This window comes from Chiloscyllium punctatum, chromosome 19 (assembly GCF_047496795.1).
Source record: "Chiloscyllium punctatum isolate Juve2018m chromosome 19, sChiPun1.3, whole genome shotgun sequence".
NCBI lineage: Eukaryota > Metazoa > Chordata > Chondrichthyes > Orectolobiformes > Hemiscylliidae > Chiloscyllium > Chiloscyllium punctatum.
This window is the reverse complement of record NC_092757.1, coordinates 49,762,650-49,784,987: the sequence shown is the minus strand read 5'-3', so window position 1 is coordinate 49,784,987 and position 22,338 is coordinate 49,762,650. Positions and strand designations below refer to the sequence as shown.

The 22,338-nt window shown below is 44.6% G+C and overlaps 1 protein-coding gene across 1 annotated transcript in view; it reads left to right on the top strand.

The window, feature by feature from the left end:
* LOC140491328 (14-3-3 protein gamma-1) overlaps positions 1 to 21,328 on the top strand; it is a 76,908-nt gene extending 55,580 nt beyond the window's left edge. The window contains exon 2 of the mRNA XM_072589354.1: positions 19,210 to 21,328. Within this exon, the coding sequence (XP_072445455.1) occupies positions 19,210 to 19,866 (657 nt within the window). The 3' untranslated portion in view covers positions 19,867 to 21,328. The remainder of the gene's footprint in view (positions 1 to 19,209) is intronic.
* Positions 21,329 to 22,338: the final 1,010 nt, after the last annotated feature.

Below are 22,338 nucleotides of genomic sequence, written 5' to 3'. Positions count from 1 at the left end.
TGAAGGTAGGTGAAAGAATACAACCAGGAGCCTTATTCTTTGCATGCTGATTCCCTTCTTTTCAATTCCCTGGTGAGACATTCCCATCGCTGGTTGGGCCAGCATTAATTGCCCATCCCTAGTTGCCCTTGAACTGTTGCAGTCCCTGTGCTGTGGGTTGACCCACAATACCCTTAGGGAGGGAATTCCAGGATTGTGACCCAGCGGCAGTGAAGGAACGGTGATATATTTCCAGGTCAGGGTGGTGTGTGGTTTGTAGGGGGAGATCGTACCATGTAGTTACCCTCTTGCTTCGAGATGGGAATGGTCATGAGTTTGAAAGGTGTTGTCTGAGGAACTTTGAATTTCTGCGGTGCATCTTGTAGATAATACGCACTGCTGCTGAGTGGTGGTGTTAAAGGGAGTGGATGCTTGTGGGTGTAGTGCCACTCAAGAGGGCTGCTTTGCCCTGGATGGCGTTGAGCTTCCTGAGTGTTGTTAGAGCTGGGCTCATCCAGGCAAATGGGGAGGATTCCATCACACTGCTGAATTCTGTCTTCAGGTGGGTGGGATTTGGGGAGTTGATCTCTGAAGGATTCCTGGCCTCTGACTTGCTATTGTAGCCATCCTGCCTGTGTGCATGTGTATCTGTTTCCAATCAATGACAGCCCGCAAGATATCGATTTAATGGGGAGAATCCGTGATGGGAATGCCTTGGAATGTTGAAGGATGGTGGTTAGATGGTCATGGCCAGCATTTGTGTGGTGTGAATGTTACATATTGGTCTCTAGCACCTATTGTTGATTTATAAAGTCTTTTTAGTTTTGTTGTAAATGGTTCTTATCCATTTTGTTTTCTTAATTTCCTCATTAACCCTCACCCCTGTGCTTTCCAAACCTTGAATGTTTTTCAGTGTTGCTGATCACTGACACCAAACATGGTTTCTTTGAGTCATTCCTAACTTTCATGTTCTTTACCATTCAGTGGGCTGGTGTGAGTGAATATGCCACCTGGTATTCTCCCTAAGATCTGCACAACTTTGGCTTTCCAGCATTTTGGAATGCCCCGTGGACTGCAATAAACAACATGCCATCCTCAATCAAGGAGGAAGTGTGAGGCTCTCTATTACATCCCATAGGTTCAAGCAGCACGTGTTGTATATTTCAAATACTGGGTCCTGTAAAAATTTGAATGAAGATTGACCTTTTAAATGACCCGCAAGACTGCTTTCTAGAATAAATGTACTCGCTGCACAATGATTCCACAGGTCTGTTGGTGTCCTTCATTTGATGTCATACTGGAGACATCACAGTTGAATTTAATTTGGTTCTGGAATCGATGCAAACCAGGGTATCAGCTGTTTAAGCACTTTGTCCCCACCCTGTCTGGAATGTGCTGGGCCTTGGGACATGCCATGCCTGTTTCTGTAGGAGTAAAGGGTTACTCTCCTCCTATAGGGCCTCACTGCTGACTCCAGGCCTGTCCTTGCCTGGCATTGGCTTCCCCATCAAGAGTGGGCACCACCGTTCCCTTATTTAGATCCTGGGATCCTGAGGTCAATTGTAAAATCTGTCCCATCACCACCAGCAAATTGTGGATTGATGGAGCTAGAATTAGAGCTACCTTGTGACTTTTCTCTTTTTTTTTTGTCTCCACTCTCAGCAGTTACCAGTTGTATTTGTAAGGGAAGACTCCTTCAGCCAAACTGTCCACATTGATAGTAAAATGTGTAGTGTCTGGGATGTCTTCTGCTGGCGGTAGCATGTACTGCAGTTATTCTGCGTCTACCCCAGATCAAACAGGATTTACCCTGTTCGTTTACACAGCAGCTAACTCTGTGAATCAACTCCATGACCTTTTTAACTTGGCTGCATGCTGGGGTGATCTTTTTCCCAGGTTCAGGGTGACCGTTGCAGGATAATTTGTCTTGTTTTTGAGAGAATGTTTTTATTTTGATGGTTTTTCACCAGGGTTGCTTTATGCAATAACCTTGACTCTTGTATTTAACGAGAGCAGTTGTGATGATCCTCTTAAAATTAATGTTTGTCTTAATTTTACTGCTATACCCAATGAAACTGGAGATTTATTGTCCCATTGTAAACTTTTTTACTCCATTCTGTTTAATCAGGGTCTGAGTGTTACTGGTTGGATCAATATTCGTTGCCTGTCCCTAACTGCCCTGAAGAAAGTGATGGTTTCTCGACTATAATCCCTAGTCTGGTTCCACTGGGAAACATCAGGGAATTGGAGCTCCACAAATCTTGATATTGAATACAAAAGGGGCAAAGTTAATGCTGGCGAATTATAGTTTGAATTTTGATCCGTGACTAGAGCATTCCATCCGGTCCTGGTCCCTAAAAGCTTTAGAGTCTTGGAATCCCTACAGTGTGGAAACAGGCTATTCAGTCCATTGGATTGCACACCAATCCTCGGAGTATCCCACCCAGACCCACCCGCTATCCTATAATCCTACATATCCCATGGCCAACCGACCTAGCCTGCACATCCCAGGACACTCACTCTGGGCAATTTAACATGGGTAGTCCACCTAACCTGCACATCTTGATGGGGTTGGGAAACCTTTTTTTCCTGCAGAAACAGGCATGGCATGTCCTATCGCCCGGCACATTCCAGACAGGGTGGGGACAAAGTGCTTAAACAGCTGATATCCTGGTTTGCATCGATTCCAGAACCAAAGTAAGTTCAACTGTGATGTCTCCAGTATGACACCGAATGAAGGACACCAACAGACCTGTGGAATCATTGTGCAGCGAGTACATTTATTCTAGAAAGGAGTCTTGCGGGTCATTTAAAAGGTCAATCTTCATTCAAATTTTTACAGGACCCAGTATTAGAAATATACAACGTGAGCTGCTTGAACTTATGGAATGTAGTAGAGAGCCTCACACTTCCTCCCTGATTGAGGATGGTACATTGTTTATTGCAGTGCATGGGACATTCCAAAACGCTGGAAAGCCAAACTTGTGCAGATCTTAGGGAGCATACCAGGTGGCACATTCACTCAGACCAGCCCACTGAATGGTAAAGAACATGAAAGTTAGGAATGACTCTAAGAAACCATGTGGAACACCTGGAGGAAACGCACGCAGACACTGGGAGAATGGGGAAGCTTCAGGCAGTTGCCTAAGGGCTGGAATTGAACCCAGGTCCCTAGCACTGAGGGGCAGCAGTGCTAGCCACTGAGCCACCTTGCCTTGAGGGAAGATGCCTGAGGAGATTCACCTGAGCAGTCCCATGGATTAAGGAATGGAGTTGAGGTTCAGCTCGTGAAGCTGGGATTGCTTTCCTTGGAGTAAAGCAAATGGAGGGGAGATTTTGGTGGAGATGTACACGATTGAGAGCCTCTGAGGTAGAAACTAAAACCGTTCCCCTGTATTGATGGCGTTAGGACTAGGGAACGCATTTTTAAGGGGGAATGCGAAGAGGAACGTTTTTACGTAATCTGAAACTCTGTGAGGTTAATGGAAGCCAAGACCATGAAATTGCATCAAAAAGAAGTTGCGTGGCCAGTTGAGGGAAATGGAAAGGCATGCAGAGGTATATAACCGTGAGGAAATGCAGCTGAGTTGTTCCAGAGAGCCAGCATTCGGCCACCCCCATGCTGTTCTATTTTTCTCCTTGCTGACTTCTGTTCTTTTTATAAAATGGAACTGAGTTATGCCTGGTCCAATTCTTTCTCCTTGTGACCACCTTGATGTTAACATTTTTGCTAATGGTGTTCCACGTGCAACAGGATTGCCCCAGGATGTTGCAGTATTTTTATAGTGAAGTCTCAGCTGGGTTTGCCTGAGGTGCCTGTGTGGTTTTGAGTTGTTGACTTGTTCTCTGGCATTGCTTCCCATTTAGCACTTGTTCAGAAAAAGCCTCTGTGTTGGAAGGTGCTGGGTTCAATCCTCACTCCAGTCTTGAACAGGAAAATATGGTCCCGATTCTGTGGTGCAGGAGTGCCGCACTGCAGTGCAATACTGCAGGAGTGCTGCACTGTCAGAGGTGCGGTTCACCAACTGAAAATTTCCTGTTTTGACACACAAAACGCCAGGTTAACTAGTCAGCATCGCACTGCTCTAAGTGCTAGCTTACTTTGGCTGCAGCATTCTGATGGCAAGTCTTTAATTTTTCACTGCCTATAGTACAGCACAAACCAAAACTGCTGTGTAGGACATAAAAAAAGCAGAAGTGACTGTCACGTTCCTGGTGCAAGTTCAATGTGGTTTGAACCGCACAGTAGTTCTGCTAATATACAGTAAATGTTAAAATATCTCCTGTGACCTCCTTACTTTGAAGCTGCAATATTCACATCCCACACCCTCCGGCCTCTGAGCTGTTGGATTCCCAGATGTGCAAACTGTTCATTGTTTTAAAGATCAGAACGGTAGTGTTTTTTTTCCTTGCTTGGTCAGTAACTGAGGTACAAAACCCAAATACTGGAGAAACTCTGGTCTGGTAGCATCTGTTGAGAACGAAACTGAGTTAGCGAAGGGCTTTTGCCCGAAACGTCGATTTTCCCGCTCCTCGGATGCTGCCTGACCTGTGCTTTTCCAGCACCACTCTGATCTAAACTCTTAACATTTCCAGTCCAGTGTGACCTTCAGAAGGTTCTGGTGAAGTCTTCCTGGACTCTCAACATCAACGGTTTCTGTCCACAGGTGCTGCCTGACCTGCTGAGTTTCTCCAGTATTGTGTGCAGATTTGCAGCATCTGCAGTGTCTTGGCTTTTGTTCTGAAAGAAGAGAAGGTGCCGAGTTTCGGGGAGTGCTGCTGTATGATGGTTTACTTGCTGACTGAGCATTTTCTCTCATGAATCTGCATCAAAATGTACTGCAGTAATTTGTAAAGACTCACCATCATAGAGTCATACAGCACAAAAACAGGCCCCTTGGCCCAACCTCTCGATGTCCACCAGGTTTCCGAAACTGAACTAGTCCCACTTTGCCTGTTTGGCCCATATCCCTCAAAACCTTTCCTATCCATGTTCCTGTCCAAATGCCTTTTAAATGTTGTAATTGTACCCGTCTCTACCATTTCCACTGACAGCTCATTCCCTAAAAGCACCACTCTCCATAGAAAAAGTTATCCCTCAGGTCCACAGAATCCCTATGGTGTGGAAACAGCACCTTCGGCCCAACAGGTCCACACCGACCCTCAAAGTAACCCACCCAGACCCATTCCCCTACTACTGTACATTTTACCTCCCACTAATGCACCTAACTACACATCCCTGAACACTATGGGGGAATCTAGCATGGCCAATTCACCTGGCCTGCACATCTTTTGATCGTGGGAGGAAACTGGAGCACACCCACAAGGAGAATGCGCAAACTCCACACACAGTTGCCCGAGGTGGGAATTGAACCTGGGACCACAGCACTGTGAGGCAACAGTACTAGCCACTGAGCCACACTGCTGCCCCTTTTCATTTTTTTTCTCCTCTCACCTGTGCCCTTTTTGTTTTGGACTCCCCCACTCTGGGGAAAAGACCATGGGAATTCACCTTATCAATGCCCCTCATGATTTTATAAACTTCTGTACAGTCATCCCTCCGCCTCCGAAACTCAGGGGAACAAAACCCTCACTGCCTTTGTTACAGTCTCCAGTCTCTAACATCCTTGTAAATGTTTTTTTTTTTGCACTCTTTTCCTGTTTAATAACTTCCATCCTATAGTAGGGCAGTTTTCCAAATGTAGCGTTACCAATGTAGTGTGCAGCTGTAACATGACCTCAACTCCTGTCGTCAGTGCTCTGACCAACGAAGCCAAGTGTGCCAAACCCCGCCTTCACCACCTTGTCTACCTACGACTCCCCTTTCAAGGAACAATGCCCCTGCACCCTTAGGTCTGTCTCTGTTTAACAGTGCTCCCTTTTGACAGAATTTTGTACCCTCATATCACATCAGGAAAAAAAAGGACTGCAGGTGCTTGGGAGCACCCCCCCACCCCACCCCACGTTTCGGTTGGAGCTGTATTGCCTGTCCTTCACTATTGCTGCATCAAAATCCATAGGATTCCATGCACTTTTTTTAGGATTGTACCGGTTCATGGTGACAGCTTGCTGCCTTCTCCAGGGCAATTAGGGGCGAGTCTTGCCAGGGGCACCCAGATCCCATGAGTAAATGTTAGCAGTCCAGGGCCTTCAAAATGGGGCTCAGAGCTGTACCTTGAGGCAAACTAGGCTGCTGCAGGGTGCTTGGGACTGGCCCTATTCTCATGTGCGCTGGATCCTGTTCACTTATTACCCCCCCTATCCTCGCCAGCCTGTTCTAACTCCTTCAGCAATGGTCTCATTTCAAAGCCTTCATTCTTGTTTTGAGATGCCTCCATGACCCTTCCCTTCCCAGGCCTACAAGGGTAATCGCTCTTGTATTCGATGATGGGAAAGTGCAGTTAACGTGCAGGCACCTTGTTTTGCGAGTGAGACCATTCCTCAGTCGGACTGGGGCTGATCTGATTAGTCCATGTTCCTGCCCAGCCCCAGTCACTTTCACCCCTTTCCTTACTGATCCACCTCTTGTCTTGTTTTTTTTTTGAAGGATTCAATTCTGAAATTCTCTTCCTCAAAAGGCAGCACAAACAAAGACCCACAGCCCTCTGACTGAAATGGGCAACCTCTCTGGTTCTGGAATCTCCCACATAAGGGAACCTTCCCTCTGCACCCACTGTCAATAAGACCCATCCGGATTATATTTACTTCCGTTACTGTTGGGATTGAAATAATCAAAACAATCGCCGTCACTTTGGTACCTGGAAGGGTTATCCCTGAAGTGTTTTGAGGTGAGGAAGGCAGTGACACTGGTACCATACCAGGTGCACAAAGTCTAATTGTACATCCAGAAGGTTCTGGGGTAAATAGTACAGGAGAGCACTGGCTATTGTGATTTGAATGTTGCTGGCTCAGAAACCTCTCCCACCCTCCCTTTTTTTTTGCTCTGCTTTCAATCTGCATTTCCATTTAAAGATGGTCAAGCAGTTTTCCTTCTTTGCTTCTTCCAGATGCCATCATCCTGGCAAGCTTCAGCTCCATCAGTATCAAGCTCTTATTGAAATCCTGAAGTGTCTTAGTACTTGCTTTTCTCCGAGAGCTCCACCACCAAACCCCAACCCCTCCCCCCACCAGCAGATGTGAGGGAATATGGATGTCTTATATTATGTTGATTCGAAATTAAAGTTTCACTTTGGTAAGCGGCTGTTACCATGGCCAGTCCAAATCCTTTTGTGATTGTGTCTCAGTGTGGCTGATGGGTAGCATGGACAAGTTGGGCTGAAAGAGGTCAACTTCTGACATTAGGGATAGGAAGAGATACCAGCTGAACACGTGGCTGCAAGGATGGTGCAGGAGGGAGGGTTTCAGGTACTTGATAATTGGGGCTCATTCTGGGGAAGGTGAGACCGGCACAAACAGGCTGGTCTTCACTTGAACCAGAGGGGTACTAGTATCCTGGATGGGAAATTTGCTGGTTCTATTCGGGTGGGTTTAAACTAGCTCAGCAGGGGGATGGGAACCTGAGGTGTAGTTGCAGTGCACAGGAGGATGAGAGTAGGGAGGACAGGGGCAGGATTTCAGGGTCACAAGAATGTGCTGGCAGACAGCAAACTGGTTTGAAGTGTGTCTACTTCAATAGCAGGAGTTTCCGAAATAAGGTAGGTGAGCTTGCAGCATGGATAGGTACCTGGGACTTCGATGTTGTGGCCATTTCGGAGACATGGATAGAGCAGGGTGAGGAATGGATGTTGCAGTTTCCAGGGTTTAGATCTTTCATTAAGAACAAGCAAGGAGGTAAAAGAGGGGGAGGTGTGGCCTTGTTAGTCAAGGTTAGTATAACAGTGGCTGAAAGAACTTTTGACGAGGACTCGTCTAGTGAGGTAGTGTGGGCTGAGGTTAGAAACAAGAGAGGAGAGGTCACACTGCTTGGAGAATTTTTTAGGTCTCTGCAGAGTTCCAGGAAGGTGGAAGAGAGGATTGACAAAAGTATTCTGGGTAGGTGTGAAAGGAACAGGGTGGTCATTATGGAGGACTTTAACTTCCCCAACATTGACTGGAAATGCTATAACTCTAGTATGTTGGATGGATCAGTTTTTGTCCAATGTGTACAGGAGCGTTTCCTGACACAGTATGTCAAAGGGCCAACAAGACGGGAGGTCACACTGGATCTGGTGCTTGGTGATGAACCAGGCTAGGTGTTTGATTTAGTGGCAGGTGAGCACTTTGGAGAGAGTGGCCATAATTCAGTTACATTTAGTTTAGTGATAGAAAGGGATAGGTACATGCCACAGGTCGAGTTATTGATGGGTCAAGGGCAATTATAATGCGATTAAGCAAGAATTAGGATGCATAGAATGGGTTAGCAAAATACAGGGGATGGGGACAGTCAATGTGGAGCTGGTTTAAGGAACAGATATTGCGTGTCCTTGATAGGTATGTCCCTGTCAGACAGGGAGAAAGTGATAAGGTAAGGGAACTGTGGTTTACTGCAGAAGCTGTGTCTCTTATTAAGCCGAAGAAGGAGGCTTATGTGTTGATGAGGCAAGATGGTTCAGATGAGGCGATGGAGAGTTACAGATCAGCCAAGAAGGATTTAAAGAGAGTTAAGAGCAAAGAGATGACACAAGCAGTCTTTAGCAAATAGAATAAAGGAGAACCCTAAAGCTTTCTATCGGTTTGTGAGGAATTGAAAGGATGACTAGGATAGGAATAGGGCCAGTCAAAGACAGAAGTGGGAAGTTGAGTGTGGACCCTGTAGAGATCGGAGAGGTGCTAAATGAACATTAATCATCGGTTTTCACTCAGGAAAAGGAGAAAATTGTAGAGAAGAAGAATGAGGTACAAGATATTAGACTGGAAAGGATCGAGGTTAGTTACGAACAGGTGTTATAAATTCTAGAAGGAGGGAAAGTAGAAAAGTCCCCTGGGCCAGATGAGATTTATCCGCAGTTTCTCTGGGAAGCTAGGGAGGAGATAGCAGAGCCTTTGGCTTTGATATTTGAGTCATTGTCTGTAGGTTTAGTACCAGAGGACTGGAGGATTGCAAATGTTGTGCCCTTGTTGAAGAAGGGCAGTAGAGATGACCCAGGTAATTATAAACCAGTGAGCTTTACATCTGTTGTAGGAAAAATTTTGGAAAGGATTAAGAGATAAGCTTTATAATCATCTAGCAAGCATCAATTTGATTGCAGATAATCAACATGGATTCGTCAAGGGCAGGTCATGTCTCTCAAACCTCAACTGAGTTTTTTGAGATAGTGACCAAGCCTGTAGATGAGGGTAGGGCAGTTGACGTGGTATACATGGACTTCAGTAAAGCCTTTAAGGTTCCACATAGTAGGCTGTTGGAGAAAGTGCAGAGGCATGGAATTGAGGGTGATTTAACAGTTTGGATTAGAAACTGGCTTTCTGAAAGAAGGCAGTGAGTGGTGGTTGATGGAAAATATTCAGCCTGGAGTCCGGTTACTAGTGGAGAGCCACAAGGATCTGTTTTGAGACCACTGCTGTTTGTCATTTTTATAAATGACTTAGACGCAGGCATAGGTCGATGGATTAGTAAATTTGCAGACGACACTAAAGTCGGTGGAGTAGTGGGCAGTTTGGAAAAATGTTACCGATTGCAGGGGGACTTGGATAAACTGCAGAATTGGGCTGAGAGGTGGCAAATGGAGTTCAATGCAGCTAAATGTGAGGTGATTCACTTTGGGAAGAATAATGGGAAGGTAGAGCACTGGGTCAATGGAAAGATTCTTGGTAGTGTGGATGTGCAGAGGAATCTTGGAGACTAAGTACATCCCTGAAAGTTGCCACCCAGGTTGATAGTGCTATTACGAAGGCATACGGTGTGCTAGGTTTCATTGGGAGAGGGATTGAGTTCTGGAGCCGTGATATCATGCTGCAACTATACAAAATGCTGATGTGGCCTCACTTGGAATATTGTGTACAGTTCTGGTCGTCATATTTTGGGATGGATGTGGAAGCATTGGAAAAGGTGCAGAGGAGATTTACCAGGATGTTGCCTGGTCTGGAGGGAAGGTCTTATGAGGACAGGCTGAGAGACTTTTGTCTGTTCTCATTGGAAGGAAGAAGGCTAAGGTGGGGGGGGGGGGATTGTTAGAGACATACAAGATGATCAGAGGATTAGGTAGGATAGACAGAGAAAGTCTTTTTCCTAGGATGATGTCAGCATGTACGAGGGGGCATAACTACAGATTGAAGGGTGATAGATTAAGACATGTCAGAGGCAGGTTCTTTACTCAGTGTTAAGGGTGTGGAATGCCCTACTTGCTAATGTAGTCAACTCAGCCACATCAGGGAGATTTAAACAATCCTTGGATAAGCACAATAATGACGGTGGGATAGTGTAGGGGGCGAGCTGAGAATAGTTCACAGGTTGGCGCAACATCGCAGGCCAAAGGGCCTGTTCTGCGCTGTGTTGTTCTATGTTCTGTGACTGACTGATTCCAGTCAGGGACTCAAATGTTCGGCTCTACATGGGCTTTCCTGGAGCGAGCAGTTTGATTGCTTTACCTCTTCGTGCTGAGATTGTCCCCACACATTAGAAAACATGTTCATGTTACACATCTGCCTCTGAACTGGCAGCTCACACACTGTCTTTGACACACAGGAAACTGCAATAACTGCACAGTCAGGTATCCCAAGACCAGGTCACCCTTTATTTACTTGTGCACAGTACACTGGCTGTGGCCAGCCAGCTCAGAGTCAGTCCCTTGGACTGAGGAGATTCTGACTCCCCTGGCTGACCAATATAAAGAAGGCTTTCCCGATTTTAGCCTGGGTTAACACCTCCAATCGATGACTTTTGAAGTCAGAGGTTCACCTGGTTCCAATCACTACAGAAACCATGAAGACTAAAGGCAAAATACTGCTGGGAACACAATGCTGGAGAAACTCAGCAGGTCTGGTAGCGTCTGTGGAGAGAGAAACCGTTAACGTTTTGAGTCCAGTATGACTCCTGCTCAGAACTGAAGAAAATCACGATGAGCGTCTCTGGGAATTTTGGGCCCTCACCTGGAGTCGGCTCAGATTGGGCAGCAGATAGAATCCAATGGAAAGCAAGCAGGACAAAAGAGTGAAGAGTGTGGCACTATCTCTGTTCAGTTCATTGGTGACTGGGAATGGTCTTGAGATGCCTGCGAAATGTGCTGGAATCTACTGTCACATGGTTAGATCCACAAATGTAGCATTAAGCTCCACATTCTCTCCTTTTTTCATTCGGACTCCTCTTTTTGGCAGCCGATCTTGGTTGAGATGTTACACTGAGCACTTCAAACTCTGGTTCAGATCTCACTGCTGTTGGACACGGATGAGATTCCTCTGATCAAATAGAAAGTTCTTTTTTTCCCCTGTGCAGATGGATAGTGGATGCATCCTTTATTCTTGCAAGGAATTCTCATAGACTGAGCTGAACTCTGGCTTATTTATCCTCTCTGAATGAACTAAGAATTTGTATAGATTGATATACAGCTCCCTTTTTTTAATTTTTGAGGGTTTAAACTTAAAATCCTGGAGCTTTAATTTTAAACGAAGCCTCCCTCTTGTTTGTTGCAACATTACTGTAGCTATTTCAGTCAGTGACCATTTTTATCCTGTTATTTTTATCTTTTTCAATTAAGATTAGTTTCCAAGACTGTTGCAGGCCCGTTACTACTTTTTGAGTTTCTCTTTCTAGAGTGAGGTGGTTGAAACTTTTAAAAGTCTGATTCAGCATCTGCAATTGCATTTGTAGTCAAACTATCTGTTTGCCTGTACAAATGGGCACAGCTAGTCTTTTGGATTTGATAAAGATAAAGGAGGTTTTTTTTGTGACTCATGGAGTCATATAGCATGGAAACAGACCCTTCGGTCCAACCAGTCCATGCTGAACATAACCCCAAACTAAACTCGTCCCACTTGCCTGACTCTGAACTGTAGCCCTCCAAACCTTTCCTATTCATATTTATCTAAGTGTCTCTTTAAACGCTGTAACTGCACCCTGCATACACCACTTCCTGAGGAAGTTCATTCCACGCATGAACCGCCCTCTGCTTTTTAAAAAGAAATTGCTCCGCATGTATTTTTAAAATTACTCTCATTTTAAAAATGTGCCCCCAAGCCTTGAAATCCTCCATCTTAGGGACAAGGCAGCTGCCATTAACCCATGATTTTGGAAATCAGTAAGGTCACCTCAATCTCCTTCCCTTCAGTGGGGAAAACAAAGTCTCAGCCTTTTGTTATAAATCTAACCTTCTATACTCTCAACATCCTGGTAAGTCTCTAAACCTTCCGCAGCTTAATAATATCCTTCCTTTAACGGGGTGACCAGAACTGAATACAGTACTCTGCAAGAGGCCTTACCAATGTCCAATATATGACATCCCAACATAATCAACATGACATACTCAAAGGATTCAGCAATGAAGGCAAAAATGTAAATGTAAATGTATATGTGACACAAACTTCAAAATTATGTACCTGAGCCCTTCACTCCCTCTGTTCTACAACACTACCCAAGACCCTACCATTAATTGTATACGATGTGGAGGTGTCAGTGTTGGACTGGGGTGAAATTTAAAAATCGCACAACACCAGGTTATAATCCAACAGGTTTATTTGGAAGCACTACCTTTCAGAGCACTGCTCCTTCATCAGGTAACTTGGGGGAGGGTGGATAGGATCATCAAATTTATAGCAAAAGATTAGTGTCATGCAACAGAAATGATATATTGAACAAACCTAGATTGCTGGTAAGTCTCCCATCTTTTAGAATGGGTTGCAGGTTTTGGTTCATTCATATGTAAATCCCAGAACAATTACTAAGTCGCATACTCAAGATAACTTAAGGTTTTATGAAAAGGTGACATCTCAGCTCAGACAATACATTAAAGGTGGGAGGTTAGAGTCTGTCTGTATCCCAATCTTGAGTCAGATTGGTTCTATTTCCAAAGTAGGAATTTATAAAATGTTACACGGATTGACTGTCTGCAGATTGTGTGCTTTTGCAAGGTTTGTGAAGGTTTGTAGCTTAGGTTGAGGTTGAGGGTGTAGGTTTGCTCGCTGAGCTGTAGGTTTGATATCCAGACGTTTCATTACCTGGCTAAGTAACATCATCAGTGGCGACCGTCAAGTGAAGCGAAGCTGTTGTCTCCTGCTTTCTATTTATGTTTGTCCTGGATGGGGTTCCTGGGATTTGTGGTGATGTCATTTTCTGTTCGTTTTCTGAGGGGTTGATAGATGGTATCTAGATCTGTGTGTTTGTTTATGGCGTTGTGGTTGGAGTGCCAGGCCTCTCGGAATTCTCTGGCATGTCTTTGCTTATCCTGTCCCAGGATAGGTGTGTTGTCCCAGTCGAACTGATGGTTTTTTTCATCCGTGTGTAGGGCTACGAGGGAGAGAGGGTCGTGTCTTTTTGTGACAAGCTGGTGTTTGTGTATCTTGGTGGCTAACTTTCTTCCTGTTTGTCCTACATAGTGTTTGTGGCAGTCCTTGCATGGAATTTTGTAGATGACGTTGGTTTTGTCCATGGGTTGTACTGGGTCTTTTAAGTTTGTTAGTTTTTGTTTGAGAGTGTTGGTGGGTTTGTGTGCTACTAGGATTCCGAGGGGTCTCAGTAGTCTGGCTGTCATTTCTGAAACTTCTTTGATGTATGGTAAGGTGGTTAGGGTTTCTGGCTGTGTTTGGTCTGCTTGTCATGGTTTGTTCTTGAGGAATCTGCGCACTGTGTTTTTTGAGTGTCCATTCTTCTTGAATACATTGTATAGATGGTTCTCCTCTGTTTTCTGAAGTTCGTCTGTGCTGCAGTGTGTGGTGGCTCTGCAGCACAGACGAACTTCGAAAACAGAGGAGAACCACCTATACAACATATTCAAGAAGAATGGATGCTCAAAAAACAGCGCGCAGATTCCTCAAGAACAAACCCCGACAAGCAGACCAAACACAGCCAGAAACCCTAACCACCTTACCATACATCAAAGAAGTTTCAGAAATGACAGCCAGACTACCAAGACCCTTGGAATCCGAGTAGCACACAAACCCACCAACACTCTCAAACAAAAACTAACAAACTTAAAAGACCCAGTACAACCCATGGACAAAACCAACGTCATCTCCAAAATTCCATGCAAGGACTGCCACAAACACTACGTAGGACAAACAGGAAGAAAGTTAGCCACCAGGATACACGAACACCAGTAGTCACAAAAAGACACATCTCTCTCTCCCTCGCAGCCCTACACACAGATGAAAAAAAAACACCAATTTGACTGGGACAACACATCTATCCTGGGACAGGCTAAGCAAAGACATGCCAGAGAATTCCTAGAGGCCTGGCACTCCAACCACAACGCCATAAACAAACACACAGATCGAGATGCCATCTATCAACCCCTCAGAAAACGAACAGGAAATGACATCACCACAAATCCCAGGAACCCCATCCAGGACAAACATAAATAGAAAGCAGGAGACAACAGCTTTGCTTCACTTGGAGGTCGCCACTGATGATGTTACCTAGCCAGGTAATAAAATGGGTGGATATCAAACCTACAGCTCAGCGAGCAAACCTACACCCTAAAGATTGTGTACTTTTTGAGCAAAATAGAACATATCTGCAAATATGATTATACAAGCCTGCCCCTGTCTGTTGTACCAAAATCTAACTAAATCTGCAGTTACAGATACCTGATGATTACTCGAGACTTCCAACAGAACAGTTATTGAGCTCTGCTTCCTGTTTCCCATTAGCCAAGAATCCTCTATAATGTCTTGTTCTTCTTGGACGGCCAGCTTTTGCAGCCTGGCTTTATTGTAACCAAAGTGAAATGGCTGCCGATTAAATTCAAGTGAACCATTCTTCCCTTAGACAAAAGTTACTTAATTTGAGGTCCTTTCCTGTCTCTCATTTGCCCAGACGCTTTCAATTCTCACACCTTATTAAAACTGTTTTTGAAGGGTTAATCAAGTTCTAAATGTGTCTCATGAAGATTGAGATTTCATTTGACTTGTCTTATTGTCACATGTACCGAGATGGTGAAGTGTATTGTTTTGTGTGCTAACCAAATAAATCACACCTTACATAAGTACATTCGGGTAATAGAATGGAATGCAGAATACTGTTACAGCTATGGACGATGCAGAGAATTAACACTAAGCTATGAAGTATTCCAATGTGACAGGTCTGTTGCGGCTTTCGCTCTGAAAGAGCAATTTTTTGAGAGAAGTTAGAAGTTTGTTTTGCATGTTGCTGATTTTTAAAGTGGAGGTATTCTTAACATTTCTTAAATCTGCAACATGAAGACTTGTATGGTTGTGACACAGGAGTGTATTTGTCAGCTCTAACATTGTGGGAGGCTCTTAAAGAAGCTCCAATAGTCACACCTCTGATTTGCTCCCTCACTGATGAATGAAGGCTGAGTTGAGGATGTGGTTAAACTGTTCTGCTGTTCTCGTGTCTTTGAGTAATGTTGACGTCAGCTGCAAGGATTGGTAATGAGCTCGCACACCAGGGTTCTGAAAGTGGTATGTTACCATCTGCGTAAACACTGGTTGACCCATCAGGCATCTGACAACTGGAATTTGATCAGCCTTGCACGTCGCTGTAAGGCTACATTACATGTTTAACATAGGGCTTTAAACACTGAAGGCCAAAGCAAGAATTTGAGTTTCACTGATATTTAGTGATCTATTTGAAACTGAAACGGGGGCGTTTTGGAAGGCGGGCTGCTAAAGCAGGACCTCTCTGAAGAATTCAAGCATCATTTCAGAATGTACCTTGCCCCAGTTTAATATTAGAAAAACTGGAGCTAAATTCTTCAGCTTTCACCAACTCCTGTGGTTCAAATCGATGTTCTTCCTTCGTCGAATCACATGAGGGTTTGCAGATTGTTGCATTCCTCAGCTGTAAGCTCAAATCCTCCAACCATCTCATGACCAATGTCAAACTCTTCAACTCTGCTTGATTCTTCCAACATGGGTTTCCTGTCATTGGGAAGCTCTAACCCGAAGGTTCTATCGTCCGACATTGGAGCATAAGTAGACCATTCAACTCTTTGAGTCTAGTCCGCCAGCCATCGAGATTGTGGGTGATCTGAGAATCCCTCACTCCTTTCCTGCCTTTTTCCATGTAACTCCTTGATTCCCTTGCTGATTAAGCGAATCTGTCTCAGCCTTGGATATTTAGCATAGAGGAGGAGGAATTCCACAGATTCGCTACCTGCTGAGGGAAAATTATCTCTTATCTTAAATGGGCAATCCCTTTTTCTGAGATTATACCCATCGGTTCTGAGACTCTGCCAGAAGGGAAAACAAGCTTTCCAAGTCTACCCTGTCAAATCCCCTACTTGATTTTTAAAAAAAATTATTTACGGTAGGTGTCTTTCCCTAAGATGGGGGAGTTTCAAAAAATAGGAGGCACATTTTTAAGGTGAGAGGAGAGAGAGATTTAAAAAAGACATCGTCATAGAGATATACAGCATGGAAATAGACCATTCAGTCCAACTCGTCCATGCCAACTAGACAACGTAGTCTAGTCCCGTCTGCCAGCACTTGGCCCATATCTCTGTAAACCCTTCCTATTGATATACCCATCCAAATGCCTTTTAAATGCTGTAATTGTACCAGCATCCACCACTTCCTCTGGCAGCTCATTCCATACACGTACCGCACTGTGTGAAAAAGTAGCCCCTTAGGTCCTTTTTTAACTCTTTCCCCTCTCGCCCTAAACCTACGCCCTCTAGTTCTGGACTCCCCCATCCCTGGGCAAATTACTTTACACAGGGTGAATCACATGTGGAATGAACTTCCTGAGGAAGTGGTGGATGTGGGTTCAATTCTTTAGTAGACATTTTGATAAGGACATGAGTAGGAAAAGTTTGGAGGGAAATGGCCCAGGAGCAGGCAGGTGGGACTAGTTTAGTTTGGGATTATGTTCTGCACGGACTGGTTTGACTAAAGGGTCTGTTTCCATGCTGTATGGATCTGACTTTATGCCTGTGTATGTCAGCACGATAGGTCTAATCCGTGGTCATATCCTCACCCAACAGTTTTTCCAATTGATATTAAATCTGTGATCATGTTCCTCTTTATCTTCTCCACCTTTTAGATTCCCACACAGGTTCTCCCCCCAACCCCCCCCACCTCATTAATGCTGTGGCATCACAACCTGTTCTATTGCCGAATAATGGAGTCCACCTTTAGTCATCTGGAACCTGTACCCCACTCCTCCCACTTGAGGCTTCCTTCCTCACGATCTTCCCTAGTGCCTGTTTCTTCAATTGTTGCTTTCAACCCCATGTAAGCTCTTCCAGCTTTCCGATTTTCAATCCTGTACAAGATCCATCTAATTTTACATCCTTGTTGTAATGTCCTCCTAGATGGTTTGCTGCGTGCAAAAAAACTGTTGAAATAAGTCCTAGACCTAATGACAGACTGGCATGCGGCTTTGTTGATGTATTACAAAACTGTTTCGGTGCTTTGTGCTGATTTTTTAGCTCATTACAATCTAAACACAACTTTACTGTTAGTCTGCACGCATAAGGGTACACACTCTAATTGGAAAGGTGAAAGATTATATCCAATAACAATTCTGCAAGTCAATGGGGGGTACACTGTGGAATGGCAATGTTTTTTGTTTAATGGAAAAATAACCATTTAGCAGTTTGCCTATAGTTGCCTGTCATTCAGAGTGCTCGATGTGGTAAACTACCATTGATTCAATGCTTCCTCCTTCCTGCCTGTTAATCTCTTCATCATCCACTCCCTCCGTCACCAATGTTCACAGCAGTGTGTGCTATCTACAAGATGCACTGCAGAAATCCACCAAGGATCCATGGAGCACCTTCCAAGCCCATGGCCACTGACCTCTAGAAGGACAAGGGTAGCAGATACATGTGAATACCTTTCCCGGCAAGTTTCCCGCCAAGCTACTCGCCGTCCTGACTTGGGGCAATGGAATCTACCCTGAGGGTTGACTGTCGTAGCAGAGAATAGGTTAAAGGGTGTGGGGGTGTTAAAGAAAAGGGGATAAACAAATGTGGGCCATGTGGGATTAGAGCTGCTACTTTGATCCATTCACTGGGATCAAATAGTCTGTGCAGAGATTGGGACCTCAACATGAAGGCCTCTGAGCAAGAGATTGGCTTTTTGTTTTATCCCCTAATTGTTTACCTGTCACTTTTTTTGTGAATTAAAGTCATCTTTTTGTGTCTAGCTTGATGTGACTAATGGAAGTTAACAGTAGTTCATGTCACACCGTTTGAGTAGAATGGGGTGTCTCTAGGAGTCGAGCAGCTCCTCTAATTGTTTTTTCCTCCCGTTGTACATTTTCCTGCAGTGCAACGTAGGAGACGTTCGGTAAATGCTGGAAATCCAAAACACAATGCCGGAGAAACCCAGCAGCTCTGGCAGCAGCCGTGGAGAGAGAATCTGTTCACGTTGAGAGTTTGGTATGACTCTCTCTTCCTGGTTCTGAGGAGTCCGAACCGATTGGAAATGTTAACTGTTTGTTTCTCCAGCATTGTGTGTTTGAGCAGCTTACTCATTGGGTAAGAAGAGTTGTTGAGAATGGCATACAGTACAAGAGTTGGTGTTGGTGTTTGCCATTCAAACCCCGCTATCCTGCACTTTTGCAGGCAATTAAGTTAAGATTAGACCTGCTTCTCCTATTTTTCCAGGCAGTGCGTTCCAGATCTCCTCCTTTGGATAAAATTTGTTTGAATTTTACAGAATAGAAGGAGGCCATTTGACCTATTGTCTGTACTGGCTCCTAAGAGAGCTACCCAGCTTGTTCCACACTCCAGCTCGACCTCCGTAACCCTCTAATGTCATCGCTTTCACATACACATCCAACTCACTTTTGAAACCTCGCATGGAATCTGCCTCCACAAATCTCCCAGACAACTCGTTACAAATCCTAACAACTCTCGAGTGAAGAGGTTTCTCTTCATTACACTCCTAGCTCCCTTGTTGACACTGAAATTCTAACCCCGAAGTACTGACATAGCAACATAGTAACAGAATCTTCTCCATTACCCAGTCAAAATTGTTCATAATTGTGAGCACCTCAATAAGGTCACTACTTAATCTTGACTGCTGCCCCTTTTTTTTCAATGGTTGTTGCTTTCTCCTGTTACCTTGAGTCTGTTTCTGCTTTTCCTGGTCGTAAGAACACTGGTATTGTGTGTGTTTTTGCTCATTCCTTTGGACTGACCGTGGCGTTCTCTGTATCTTGCCCGACAGGTAACGGAACTGAATGAAGCCCTTTCCAATGAGGAACGGAACCTTCTCTCCGTCGCCTACAAGAACGTGGTGGGGGCGCGGCGCTCCTCTTGGCGGGTCATCAGCAGCATCGAGCAGAAGACCTCGGCCGACGGCAACGAGAAGAAGATCGAGATGGTGCGGGCCTACAGAGAGAAGATAGAGAAGGAGCTGGAGTCCGTGTGCCAAGACGTGCTCTACCTCCTGGACAATTACCTGATCAAAAACTGCAGCGACACGCAGCACGAGAGCAAGGTCTTCTACCTGAAGATGAAGGGGGACTATTACCGCTACCTCGCCGAGGTGGCGTCCGGGGAGAAACGTGCTGCGGTGGTAGAGTCCTCGGAGAAGGCCTATGGGGAGGCCCACGAGATCAGCAAGGAGCACATGCAGCCCACGCACCCCATTCGGCTGGGCCTGGCCCTCAACTATTCGGTCTTCTACTATGAGATCCAGAACGCCCCCGAACAGGCCTGTCACCTGGCGAAGACCGCCTTTGACGACGCCATCGCCGAGCTGGACACCCTCAATGAGGACTCCTACAAGGACTCCACCCTCATCATGCAACTCCTCCGCGATAACCTGACGCTGTGGACGAGCGATCAGCAGGACGACGAAGGTGGCGAGGGCAACAATTAAGTCCCGGGCTGGGTGGGGGGGTGGGGGTTAAAGGGGGAAACTGGCTGCTCCAGCTGTGACCGCAGTCTTTTTATTTCCACTCGGGGTGGGGAGGGAGGGAGCCTCCCCTGGTTACCCCCCTCCCTCCCCTCACTCTCCGCCCTTTGTTGACGCCTCTTCGACATTTTGCCAAAACACCACTAGCGGAAGGTCAGACTTGGCTGTGCTGGTACAGAATGGGAGCCACACACACTGGCATCTGGACTGTCCTGTAGTTAAATAAGTGGAGCTGTTTCATTTAACGTAAAGCTAGACTGAAGCAAAACTTGAATGATGAGGTCTGCACATTTTAAACAACAAAAAAATTACTCTTGTGGTTTCAGTAACCTTTTCACTGTTTAAAAAGGAACTTAAAAAAAAATCAAGTGTTAATGAAATGCAGTATTAAAATATTTTTTTATTTGTTTGCCTATTTAAGAAAAACAAAAAAATAGTAATTTATAATCTATAAATGTGTCCCTAAACTCCCCAAGCCCCCAGTTAAAATAACTGTGGCTACAGTCCCGAAAGAACATCTTCACAATTTGATGCTCCAATCTGTTTCAACAGGAAACAATCCGCTAAGGAAATTTGCAGATTTATCATACAAGGTCTTTGTTTAAACCCGTTGACAAATGTATTTCTTCTTTTTTTGTAATTTTTGAAGTACCTTTTCATCAGAATTTAGAAACCCTAGACAATTGGTTACTAAGGACCTGCCATTTTACACCACGGACTAGTTTCACTACCCTTTAGCCCCCTCTGTTACTGGAAATACGGGATAACTTTTTTGGGTCAGGCTGAATCAAAGGCAGATTTCATAGAAGACAAATAATGGGAACTGATCTTCAAGCAGCTTATTTGTGTTTTTTAAAAAAAAACGCACTTGCCTATTATGCCGTCTTATCAAGTGTAATATGATTATTATGCTCCAATATTGTGCATGCTGGTGATGTATTTAAACAGTAGCTGAGATTTATTAACTTATAGGCGTGATGTATTCTTCTGGCGAAAATACTAGTCTTCAAATGTAACTGATTTGCTGAAGTACGCTCTACCCAAATGGTCGTAACAGTTAATTGGTCTGTTATGGACGTTACTATCGTGACATGCGATTATGTAATTGATCTGTTGAAAGCACCAATGTTTTAGCTTAATCTTAATGTCTGGTGTTTTGTTAATAGTGAAATTATTACAGTGTAGGAGCTTTTACCAGAACTTGTTAGTATGAGGCTTCTGTTTGTGCTTTTTGTCATGTTACGCGGTGAACTCTCAGTTTGCGCAAGTGACTTGATTATTTTAACTCTCTCTGGTTCAGTGTATCTGTGGGGAACCTCTTTCACACAATGGAGCATTCCTTAACAGTTTTATCGGTAATGAAATATCTTGAATGTGAGTCATTATGTAGTCGCACACAGGCTAATAAAATTGCAAATCAGTTCTACTGCTAATGCCTCTTGATTCTTTTTTTCTGTAGGTGAGCCACAAATTGAGCTATTGGATGATCTTTGACTGAAAGGTCCTTGTGTTGGTGGGGCACGGGGAATGCAAACGGTGCCCATTTTGCCAAGCCCAGCTGGATGGTTGGGTGCTGCTTGTCTGTGTGGGTACCACCTTTGGTCAAAGATGTGATTCACCCAACACAGTTTGTTTCAAATATGCAAAATGGGACTCTTGAGTTTCCAATGCAAGATTTGCACCACCTCCCTAAAGGTGTGCAGCTGGGTTAAATGGTGTGTACAGCAGTACATCGGAAAAAATGTTTTCCCTATAATCCCATGAGCAGTTCCCCAAAGTGATGGCCTAGTGGTATTATCACTGGACTGTTAATCCAGAGACCCAGGTAATATCTGGGTTCAAATCCTGCTACAGCAGATGGTGGAATTTGAATTTCAATAAAGAATCTGGAATTAAGAGTCTAATGATGATCAGGAATTTGTTGTCAGGAAAAAACCCATCTGGTTCACCTAATACCCTTCAGGGAAGGAAACTGCCAATCCTTACCTGCTGTGGTCTACATGTGACTCCAGACCCACCACAATGTGGTTGACCCCTGCCCTCTGGGCAATAAATGCTGGCCCAGCCAGAGATTCCCACATCCTGTGAATAACTTTTTTTTTTCATGGAGGATTCACGAATGGATGACATTTTTAACACGTGATCATGGGGTGAGCCCACTCCAGGAGTTGGCCAAATCAACTGAATTTTTATTTCCACTCGTTTGCGGAGGGCTTCAGCATTGAGAGGTGCCTTCTTTAGAATGAAGTGTTGAACTCTGCATCTGATGGGCATGAACCAGGGCTAAAGGATCCCCTCCAACAAGACCAGGTTCTCTGCCTGCTTTTGTGGTATTTGTGGAATCCTCCTCTCGGCGAGTTGACTTGTTTGCTTCCAAAACAACACTACAACTAATAGATTACTTTAAAGGTGCTTCTGAATATCCTGAGGATGGGA